This window comes from Poecilia reticulata, linkage group LG3, assembly GCF_000633615.1.
Source record: "Poecilia reticulata strain Guanapo linkage group LG3, Guppy_female_1.0+MT, whole genome shotgun sequence".
Taxonomy (NCBI): domain Eukaryota; kingdom Metazoa; phylum Chordata; class Actinopteri; order Cyprinodontiformes; family Poeciliidae; genus Poecilia; species Poecilia reticulata.
This window is the reverse complement of record NC_024333.1, coordinates 31,786,450-31,797,388: the sequence shown is the minus strand read 5'-3', so window position 1 is coordinate 31,797,388 and position 10,939 is coordinate 31,786,450. Positions and strand designations below refer to the sequence as shown.

Genomic DNA, 10,939 nt, shown 5'->3' with positions numbered 1-10,939 from the left:
ACCGTGGGGCAACTCCAGAGTGGAAGTACGTCCAGCCCCTCTCAAGGAGACTGGTTCCAGAACCAGAGCCATGCGTCGAGGTGAGGCCAACTATTTCTAGCCGGAACCTCTCAGCCTCGCACACTAGCTCCGGCTCCTTCCCCACCAGAGAGGTGACGTTCCACGTCCCAAGAGCTTCTGCAGCCGAGGATCAGACCGCCAGGGTCCCCTCCCTCAGCTGCCGCCCATTTAATCATTTATTTAATCATCTATTAACTTTAATCTGAATTATCATCATCTTTCATAAAAGACGACCCAGCTGGTTTTCAGGTTTACTTTCACACAAAGCGCAGATTAATCAAACTACTACATAATATTAACGCTTTAAACTTTCAGATTAATCAGATCCGTTAACGTTGATAATCCCAGTTATTAGAAATAATTTCCCATCGTGCCGTTTTCACTCAGTCAGTTAAAACTTAATATTTGTGAATAAATAAACCTCATGAAGTATGAAACCTGCCAAAGTCAACAGATTTATTCCTTTAGCACTGAATTTGTTCACAGTAACATCACAAGGGAAAACGCTGCCAGTGGTTCTCCTGCTCCGAGTCCGGTCAGTGTGCTCTGGATTCCCGCAGTAGAAAAAGCGAAGATGGGAGGTATTGCTTTAGGTTTCCTCTGAACCGAGTCCGTCTCCGAGAAACATGAGTGGTTAGGATGCTTTGCATGTTTACTGTGTGCTTACAGTAGTCAAATATAAAGGGGAGGAAGGAGGCGGCTGGCAAAAGAACGAATATAAAAAATAACATCTGAAGGTAAAATGAATGAAAAAGCTCAGATTAAAAAAATGCATAAAAACCTAGACAGAAAAAGGGAACGGGTGAACATTTCAACAGCGACATGCAAAGAAAAGACGAATGCTGAACATGCAAACAACCGTACGAGGTCAAAGGTCAAAGCTAAGAACAGGAATCCCCCTGGTTTTTAAAATAAGCTTGTCAGGAAAACTGCTTATTTACACGATGGATGTTTGAGTCTTCATTGGCCCAACAGAGGGGGTTTCCTCCCAAAGAGGCTAAATCTACATTCTTAAATACAACAAATTAGTTTCAAACATATATTACAAAGTTTCTCTCATCAAAAAACAACAAAAAGGGAAAAGAAAAATAAATTAAGCATGAGAAAAATATTTTTAAATAATCAATTTCAGGAACATTCTCTACATCTTTGATATAAATAACTGATAAATAGCGCATGAAAAAATGCATTAAAATAGAAAAATATTCAGTGCAGTTCAATATTGTCTGAAACCTGCAGATATTACAAAAAATAACCTGAATAACAAAATGTAAAAAAAAAAAAAAAATCACTTTAATGTAACTGAAGTGCTGTCGAAAGTGCAACATAACAGAAAGACGATTTACTAACAACGTGGTCACACCAGAACCGGTGAAAACCAAAATAAATTAAAAACTGTACAAATAATTACATAAACTTTAGAGTTGTAATCTGCTAGACCAACAGCAGAGGGCGCCAGCTGCAAAAAATAATCTGCTTTAAACAGAAAACCCATGAGAACAAAAATCCATCTGGTGCTTTTATGTATGTGTGTTGTGTCAAACAGCCAATAAGGCCCCAGAATGGCACCTTTTCTACTTTAATAATTGGACCAGAAGGTGGCGCTAGCATCAAGGATGTTTTCTGTAATGTTTCTCTAAAGGTAAGCCTTGCAGTTCTAGGCTCAAGTTTTATAAATCGAGTTTTTAAAAAAATCTTTGAAATTTTCATTTCTCTTCTATAATCAGTAAAATCATTGTTTGTAAATAAAGAAGAAGAAAAGTTTTTCAAATTAATGGTGCAGTATCTATCGGTCGTAAACAAACGACAGGCTGTCATTAGCATGTGACTGAGCAGCGACGGCTTAGCATAGCTAACGACAGCTATGCTAACAATAGCTATGCTAACGACAGCCACTTGAAGTACTGAAGATGAGCTAAAGTGGGTAAATGTAAACTTTGCATCCAACAAATTGTTCATTTTAAGTTTCTGCATCTCATCAAACTTGGAGAACTTAAATAAACGAGGTTTAGGAGAAAGAATGCCAGGTAAACGGCTAACGGATCAATCCCTTTCTGGTGTGACCACACCTGAACTTAAATACAAATCAACTGAATCAACCTAATGTCACAACACAGATCATCAACTGGCCTGTACAACAAAAGAGATCATTCATCTTTAGAGCATCACAGAACCTCCTGTACTGTCCTGGTTTGCCAGAATCAGTCACAAAAAACTCAACGTTTAAAAGAAAGCAGAGTCCGTCCCTCCGTCTGCCACCGATTCAAGTCAGGAAATCCCATAAAGGAGTCAGTTTCGTAGTTTTTTGTATGTACATGTGGGGAAAACTGGAAGAAAAAGGATGAAGAGGAGGACAAACATCACTGTCTTAAGGCCTTTTTTTCCTTTTTAAACTCTTCTGAGATGGTCTGCGTTTGGTAATGTTGGGCGAATCAAAAAGGGATGCTCCGCCTTTCCCTCAGCGTCGGGCTCGGTTCGGTGGCGGCGGGCCGTGAGCGGGCTGCAGCTGAGGAGCCGTCGAGGTTAATAGCTATTATGGATGATCCCTGGTGGCAGAGACAAGTCAAGCCATCACACATGTGAGGAGGACACAGAGGGACACAAGGGAGGGACAGCAAAGCTACATTTGCTACTAGTTCTTAAAATACTGATCGACTTTTAAACTGAGCCATTCCCATTATACAGTACAAAATTTATAGGCAAAAAGTAGATTTTATTTTTTAACTTTCACTCGGAGCTAAAGGGCAAAGTTAGCAGCTCTCTGCTTCTTAATGACCTGATTCCTGCTTCTCATCTAGTCATGCACAGCTACTGCTCCTTAAGGGTGCTCCTGTGTCCTGTTGCTGGCGGCCATCTTTGTTTTGTCTTTGCCTGGGGGGCATTTAGAGTCATTGGGCGGGGTCTGGCTGGGCCTGCTGCCGGGGGCATGCTTGGTGGGGGAACTAGTCGAGGTAGGGGCGCCTGGGGAGTGCGACGCCTGGATGTTCTTCTCGTCTGAAAAAAGCTGTTTAATTACGTCAAAGAAGTTACTCAACGGGCTGCCTACACAGACGGGAAGAAAAGAAAAACAAAAAGAGAGAGAGAACAAACAACAGATGAGCAATGGGGTCAACATGAGGAGAAGAAGAGGAGGTGATGAGATGAGGAGTGGAGCAGGAGAAAAGGAGACCGACAGGGAAGTGGTTTACATTTAAACCGTCACATGTATGCAAGTAATCTGATTACTGAGCTGACAGGTCAGCAGATACCAGAGGTCTGTCATGAAACATCAGGCGGTTGCTGAAGCATCCTGCAGTTAGTGAAGGTCTCCAGACACAGTGGCTCCCTCTGGAGGTTGATGGTGTTCCTTTCGGGTTAGCATGAGAACCAGGTGGTACCTCGATCTCTAAAGATGTTTTTTCTTCCGATTGTCCTGTGGACGCGGTTTTACTGGGAACCAAGGTTGGATCATCTGCTCACCTCCAGCTGCTCTGGTTCTGAGTCCAACCCACCTGTTCCCCTCCTGGCCTGTGGGGGCGCTGCACTAAGAACCACTGAAGGAAACAACACTAAAACCTCTGACGAAAACACTGAGCACAACTTCCTTCTTCACCAAATGGAAACTGAAACGAAGTGGCGTCAGATTTTATCCCACCTGCCCAAACTTTCCAGACAAACGAGTTTTTAAAGCGGACTGAACAGAGCTGGTGTGGATCCTCCCCCACAGGCCTGATGCTGGAACTAAACGTGGCTAAAAGTCAACTGGAAGAAACCCAAAGAGCTGACTGTTTTTCTAGTCAGTGAATGCATCATACTGTGCTAACTGTAACACTCTTCGGTGTGGAAGTTGTTACGACAGGAAGAAAACTCAAAGTTGGCTACATTCAGTCAGAATCTGGTGTTTGAAGCATCAGCACCAAATCGTGTTGCTTTACCTGAAAACTGATTGGTGGATCTGATGACCTTCACTCACTGACTGTTGGATGCTTCGGTGACCGCCTGTGATATAAATACTGGCCCCTGGTGCCAGTTTCAGTTTGCCAGCAAATCCTTTACATCCCCATCACTGGTTTACATTTGGACAAAATGATAATCGGTTTTAGTTTTAGTTCTGATGGTTCCGTCGTAATTTATTCAGATTTAACTTCAGTCTCAGTTTCTCCTGCGTGATGAAGGCCCAAAAGAAGCACTGGAAGACATTTCATCAGAGATTCTGCAAAGGAGCTCCAACTTAATCTATCATAGAACCAACTTTATGTCTTAAACAGATGCAACTTTTTCCTAAAGGTAGATAAAACTAAAATCAATTAGATGGACAATAACTGATGTGAATAACAGATTTTTATCAACAACAAATATAAACTATTATAAAACAAGACTAAAACTAATCAAGTGTTCATCCAGCTGTGATGTCTTATAGCTTTTAATAGATAAAACCTGAATTACAAATGTAAAAATGTCACAGTGGTTAAAGTTAAAATCAAAGTCCACAGTTAGCTAGTAGCTACGATCTAAAGCTACGTTGTTGCATGACGGGAAAATTGAAAATGGACCAAAAATCACAGTAATAGCTGCTTAGTATCCACAGAGGCTGAGGACAGAGACATGGCCCACGTTTAGTCATGAAAATGTTCATCGGCCATAATATCAACGTTAACGAATCACGATATCAGCCTAAATTTAACGTGACTGTTCTCATTTCTAACGTCTTCCAGAACCCGTTTTGAACCCAGCATCATCGTCAACATCCATCACAGAACTCACACAAGTGCATCCATTAGTTTGAACAGATATATTGTTAATAATCAGTCAATAATAATCATGCAACAATAAAACAAACGCCAGAGTTGGTGCAGAACAGTGTTTGGGAGCTGATGGTCCTTGGTTGTGATAAATGTGCCGTCGTCGTGGCAACTTACCATTTCTCCTCCCCAACATCACATGTTTACGTCAGTGTTTGTATTTAGTGCCAGTGATTTTTATTTTCTTGGTTCTGGAACGGTTTTGTGGAACGACGGCCGACCCACAGTGAGGTGACAGAACCAGACAGAACCACATTCATCTTATCAAATCATTTCTCCTGCACCACGACGATCACAGGAAAACCAAAACAGAGCAGAAACTATTCATCTGGGACGGAACACAAACTTTATGTTGTTGGGTTAAATATCAGATTTATTTAGTTTGTTAAATTATTTAAAACTTTTTTTTTAGATTTTTTACAGATTTTAGCAAAACTTTACAGATATAATGTCATATTTTTGAGTTTTTAATGTATATTACAATTTTCTGCTTGCAGCTAGTTTTTTTAACCTGATCAGAAATGAAGAATTTGTTTAAATAAGCTAGTGAACGTATTAAAAATAAAAAATTATATTTAAATACAGTTTTATACATTTAAAATTCATTATGCCGATGCACATGATGACCAAGGTCAGAAAAATTTAATTTAGTTTGTTCTTAGAATAACTTTAAAATATCTAAATCTCTTATTTCTTTAAATACTTTAGATGTTTTTTTTTTTAAATTAAAACTAAATTTGATCTCAAATTGCTGTAAAAAACACCTTTGAACATAAATGACCTGTTAAGATGAATTTTCACGACTCTGTCAAACACAGGTGTTAGTTCGGACTGGTGGTGCTGGTGACAAGCTGCAGAGACTTTGCTGTGACGTGTTAGAAGCCAGAAGTGGATCCAGTTTAACCAGAACTCCCAGTCCGTTTGGGTCTTACCGCGTTTGGAGGATTTACTGGCTGAGCGCTGGGAGGCGTCTGGGAGGAGAGGACAGAGACGCAGCACTTCAAACACCCACCACAAACCTCCAGAGACGCCAACGCTCTCGCCTCCTTCCCTCCACTCGCTCTTCACCTTTACGGCTTAATTTCGGCCAATTTACCGTTAAAAACACGACTAAACTTAAACATTTCCTTTTCTAAGACTGAAAGAACGTCTCTTGTCCTGACAAGACGCAGAAAATATCTGATATCTGCAGCTGCTTTCAGAAAATAATCAGTGAAACTCAACCAGACGTAGAAAATATGGTAGAAACTGTTTTCTCTGATTCATCAACGACGTTTGTTTTGCTAAACTGCATGAGCTTAGAAAACTTATCGTTTGTTCAAATGTTAAAACACGTCAGTTTACACAATTAATGGTGAATTACATGATTAAAAAAGATTATTTCCTAGATAAAAGTAGAAAACTGTTTTAGGAGAATCTGTTGGTTGTTTCTCAGGGACAGGAAAAAGTTCAGGTTCTGTAATTTAACTCAAATCAAGGCCAAAAATTTAAAACTGATTCAAGAGAGAAAAGAATCAACAAACCTTCAAATCTAGAAGCTAAATAAATGTCATTTGATGCCTTTTATGGAGAATGTGCAAAAACCTTTCCTGAAAATCAGAGACATCCTGTGATTTAAGAACATGAAGCAGCAGCAAAAGCAAATGAGGCGGATTAGCAGCGCCCGGAAATCGAGATGTTAGCATATCATGACAGTCTTCAGTTAGAGGTCTCTTCAGATTCACTGTTAGACTGACTGCTATTGGAGGTTTTTCCTGCCACAGCATTAACCACCAGAACGACTCTGGAGATACTCAGACGATCAGTTGAGGCTTTTAATTTCCCTTTGAGAGTCCAGAAATGATCTGACAGGAAATCTGGGCTGCGGGTCAGAGATGTTCTCACAATCTGACAGATTAGAAGAACTTTGGATGTTTGATGGATTAATTCTACAGGATAAAATTCACATTAAAGAAATTATTTCACTGCAAAGACACAAAATCTTACCAAGTATTTTTGTCTAGTTTCTATTGCACAAATGTTAGAGCACTGGAATTAAGACAGAACTGACTTACAAGCAACTTTATTTATTAAAAGTTTACTAGTTTCAGATTATTTCACTTATAATTTTATTTCCACATTATTAAAAAAAATCTGTTTTTAGTTCTTTAAAAATCAATTTTAAGGTGAAAAACTAGTTTTGTCTTAATTCAGGTGGAAACCAAAATACTTGGTAATATTTTGTGTTTTTACAGTGTATATTTTTTACAGAGTGTAAGAACTTCTGAATGTTAAAATGTGATGATGATGATGATGATGATGATGGAGGTTTTCTCCAAACCTTTTGAACCTTGACCTCTAGACGCTGACGTGGAATGAAGGGGTTAACATTCAGTTTATCAAACCGACAGACGGACGGACAGAAGGTCATCAGGGTCACATGAGGACAGCTGGACATGCAGGTTCCTTCTTAATGGACCAAGATGGCGGCTCATCCAGAACCAGAAAACACAAACCCAGACCAGGCCAGGATCCCGGTTCGATCCGGTTCTGATCCGGTCCAGGCGTGTCTGGGTTTGGGTTTCCATGGAGCATGCTGGTGGTTCAGTCCATCCAGGATGGTTTGGAGTGAAGCAGTGCATGATGGGAAGCAGGGCGGCGTGGAGGAGCGATGGGTTCTGATAACGGATCCCCAGCTTGTAGCTGCTGCTCTTCACCACAAGAGGGAGCCGTTACCAAGCCAACAACCACAGTGAGGACATGAAGAAAGGGACAGACAGACACCTGGAGGACACAGTCACGCTTTCTTCCCTTCAGTGCGTCTTTCTGATCAGAACAAGAACCGGGTCGGCCCGCAGCGCTGAGTGAGACCCCTGCTGTCCGGAGGCTGAACTACGCCTACTGATCGTCCAGAAACGGCGCCGGCTTACTGCGCAGGACGGCGTGCGCGCCATGGGATGGGACGGGGCGGGGGGAGCATGCACGGGGAGATGGGGAGCGCTAAAGCGGTGCCGATCCGAGCCGAGGTGCTGTGGATGAGGAAGAGGAAGAGGAGGAAGAGCTGGACTTACCGGATATCTGCGGCTGGATGCCCGGCTGGTCGTTGGAGCTGAGCAGCTGCGCCTGGATGGTTTCCACCACGCGCTTGAAACGCCGACTTGGACCTGACAGGAAGAACCAACAGAAACCTGCTTAGAAACAAGACATTTAAATCTGATTCACAGACTGTGATTCTCTAAAGTTAGTCCAGTCCAACCATCTGTCTTCAGACGTTAAACTCAGTAACAACCTTTATAATGTACAAAACTTTGTCAATATTCCACAAAAAAACTCCCACAATACTGCAATTAAAAACGCAGTTAAAATCACGTCCAACTTCCTGTCGTCGTCTTTGTGGTCTTTGCCAGTGGTAACATGTTGATCATGTGTTTTCACTGTGATTTCAATAAGACCAATAAATAAATAAATAAATAAATAAATAATCACCTCATGTTGACCCCAAAGCTACGTATCAAAAATTCAAAATTGGTGAGTTTAGCATTAAGCAAATTTACTAAAATATCAAATTTTGGTAAACGGAAAACTGGCTATTGATTACAATAATTATGTAGCAAATAGTTACATTTACTTGAGTAACTTTTTGGAAAAAAATACTTTTATTTATTTATTTTAACTGCTGTTCCTCTGAGTAACTTCACTGAATGAAGAACAAACATGTTTAGACAGTTTCTGTTAGTTTTACTAGTTTTAGATTGAAAAAACAAAATTTTCTCTTGACTGATTTTGTAATTGTTTCATTTTGATCTTTAAAATGCCAACATTTCCACCTGAGTGATGATGTGATGTAAAATATTCAACCAATGTTTTGATCGGTCGCTTTTTACCAAATACTTTTTAATCTTAAATACTTTATTGTACGGCTACTTTTCATCTTTATTTGAGTAAAAATATGTTGATGTAGTTCTACTCTGGAGTGTAAGTTTGGGTGCCTGTGGGGATTGCTAACCTGTGCGGTGTGTGTGTGTGTGTGTACCTGACAGCAGGGTGAAGGTGACGGAGTAGATGCCGTTCTCCTTGGTGGCGCCGCTGCTCTCCGTGTAGGTGATGTCCACCTGGAACTTGACCGGCTTCTGGAAAACCGTGGGACCGGCCGTGGATTTGTACTCGGCCCTGAAGCTGGTCTGAGAAATGACGCTGTGGCTCAGGCTGGGGATCTGGACACACACACACACACGCACACACACACACACAGAGCGGCGGCGTGACGGATGGGGCGGCTTAAACGCGCCGAGACGTTGCGCAGCGTCAGCGTCTGGCCGACCGGACACTCAATCTGAAGCTCGCTTCAGGTTCAGATCAGATCAAACGTTTTGCTTCCAGTGAGAAATAAAAACATTTTTCTTTAGGCACAAACAGGAAACGACACCAGATGACCTGAATACGTTTTTAAAAATGATTACATTGATTTATTAGGGAGAAGAAAAATGATCCAAATCAACTAAATAATATTTCCTGAAAATCCAGCATGAACTTCCTGTTTAAGGTCAGATTTAAGTCCAGACTTTGACTAGGCCGATCTAAATGTTGCTTGCTGGTTCCATCATCTTCAGCAGCAGAGGAACGGTTAACGCCGAGCAGAAATCCTCCGACGTGTCGAACGTCTGTCGGATTGAACCAGAACGTTTCTGTTTCATACCAGCAACACGATAAATACCGGCTGCAGTTTGCACTGCTGCCACTAGGTGTCCCCACTTCACTCACAGTGAGCCTTTAATATCCGAGTTTAAAGCAGAATCTGACTTTGAGAATCTTTGCCTTCTGTGTTTATGGTTCTGACTAGTTATAGTTTATATTTACATGTTTTAATTAAAATATTTTATTCTAAAAATTCCAGGAATGTTTTTTTACTCCAAACTTTTTGAGTTTTCCGCCTGAGGATCTGACCAGAACCTGAAGATGAGCAGCTGGTCTCCTCTGTCCAGTCAGCGGATCGGGCTTTGACTGTTCCACTCACAGACAGGAAGGCGTGAACGATGTCGGCCTTGATGGAGCTCAGAGGTTTGTCCCGGATCACGATGAAGATCTGCTCCTCTTTCTCCAGGTTGATGAAGTTCCCAAACCACGACTTCTTAGCCAGCCTGCAGGGACCAATCAGGAGTCACCAAAACAAAAACATCGTTCAGGTGTCACACTAACAACATGCTGGAAAACCTGGGAAACTCCTGGAAAATCCTTAAAGCTGCATGAATTTGACTTTGTGTGGTAAACCTGAGGATCCTCAGGAAACGTCACGAGACAAACAGACGTTTGAATAAATCTTCAGATTAATCTGCTGGGTGACGCCAGCCTTTCTATTTCTGTTTAAGTTATTTATAACGGTGTGACTCCGGAGCAGCAACATGGCGTCAGCTGACTCATCCAGCTGCTTTCCTCCGTCACTTTCCCACCTTTCCTTCAGCTTCACTGGCTGGTTTCATGTAACGGACGGCAGGAAGAGCTGAACTCACTCTGGAGACGAGTCTGGGGTCAGGCTGGACATGTCCTCCTGGGTGGGAACTGCAGACAGACACACATCCGGATCAACTCCTGCTGTCCAATCAGCACATTCAGTTTTCCTACATTCATTCATACGATTATAAGGAACTACTCTTCACCTTGAATCATAACTTAATTGATCTGGGATGCGACGGACCAAACCACAGCCCAGCTTCATGGTTCCTGTTTTCAGTGACTGTTACAAATACAAGCTAAACCTTCAGCTGCTGCAGGTAAAGCCAGAGCGCTTTGTTTGTTTTTGTGCTGCATTTTGATGAATATCTGTTTGGGTGAATTGGATCAGACGAAGTGAAACCGCAGCGTTTTCCCATCATACCTTGCATTTTCCGGCGGTGGAAGCGCGGCGAGCCCAGGAAGCTGTTCTTGATGGAGTTGAGGCGCGTCCTCCAGGGCATCCCGCCGATGGACGGGCTCGGCGGCGGCGTGGGGCTCGGCGTGCCGGCCGGGCTGTCCTTGGGCGTGTGCACCGGCGTGCCCTTCGGGGTGGGGAGGGGGCTCCCCCTGGGAGAGGGGTGGGGGGTTACCTGCGTGATGGGGACAGATTTGGCGTTGTGGTCAGGGTG

General features: G+C 42.2%; 1 protein-coding gene across 7 annotated transcripts in view; it reads right to left on the bottom strand.

Annotated features, from left to right (window-relative positions):
- Positions 1-502: 502 nt before the first annotated feature.
- The window catches only part of LOC103462996 (serine/threonine-protein kinase BRSK2-like), a 107,783-nt gene continuing 97,346 nt past the window's right edge, over positions 503-10,939 (bottom strand). For 4 of the 7 annotated variants that reach the window (XM_008406089.2, XM_008406094.2, XM_008406091.2 and 1 more), the window contains 7 exons: positions 10,693-10,900; positions 10,328-10,376; positions 9,835-9,958; positions 8,854-9,034; positions 7,892-7,984; positions 5,774-5,812; positions 503-3,102 (listed from right to left, as the gene is read on the bottom strand). In XM_008406089.2, the coding sequence (XP_008404311.1) occupies positions 2,879-3,102; positions 5,774-5,812; positions 7,892-7,984; positions 8,854-9,034; positions 9,835-9,958; positions 10,328-10,376; positions 10,693-10,900 (918 nt within the window). In that variant the 3' untranslated portion in view covers positions 503-2,878. The remainder of the gene's footprint in view (positions 3,103-5,773; positions 5,813-7,891; positions 7,985-8,853; positions 9,035-9,834; positions 9,959-10,327; positions 10,377-10,692; positions 10,901-10,939) is intronic. The other 3 variants (XM_008406090.2, XM_008406092.2, XM_008406099.2) reach the window with 3 other exon arrangements.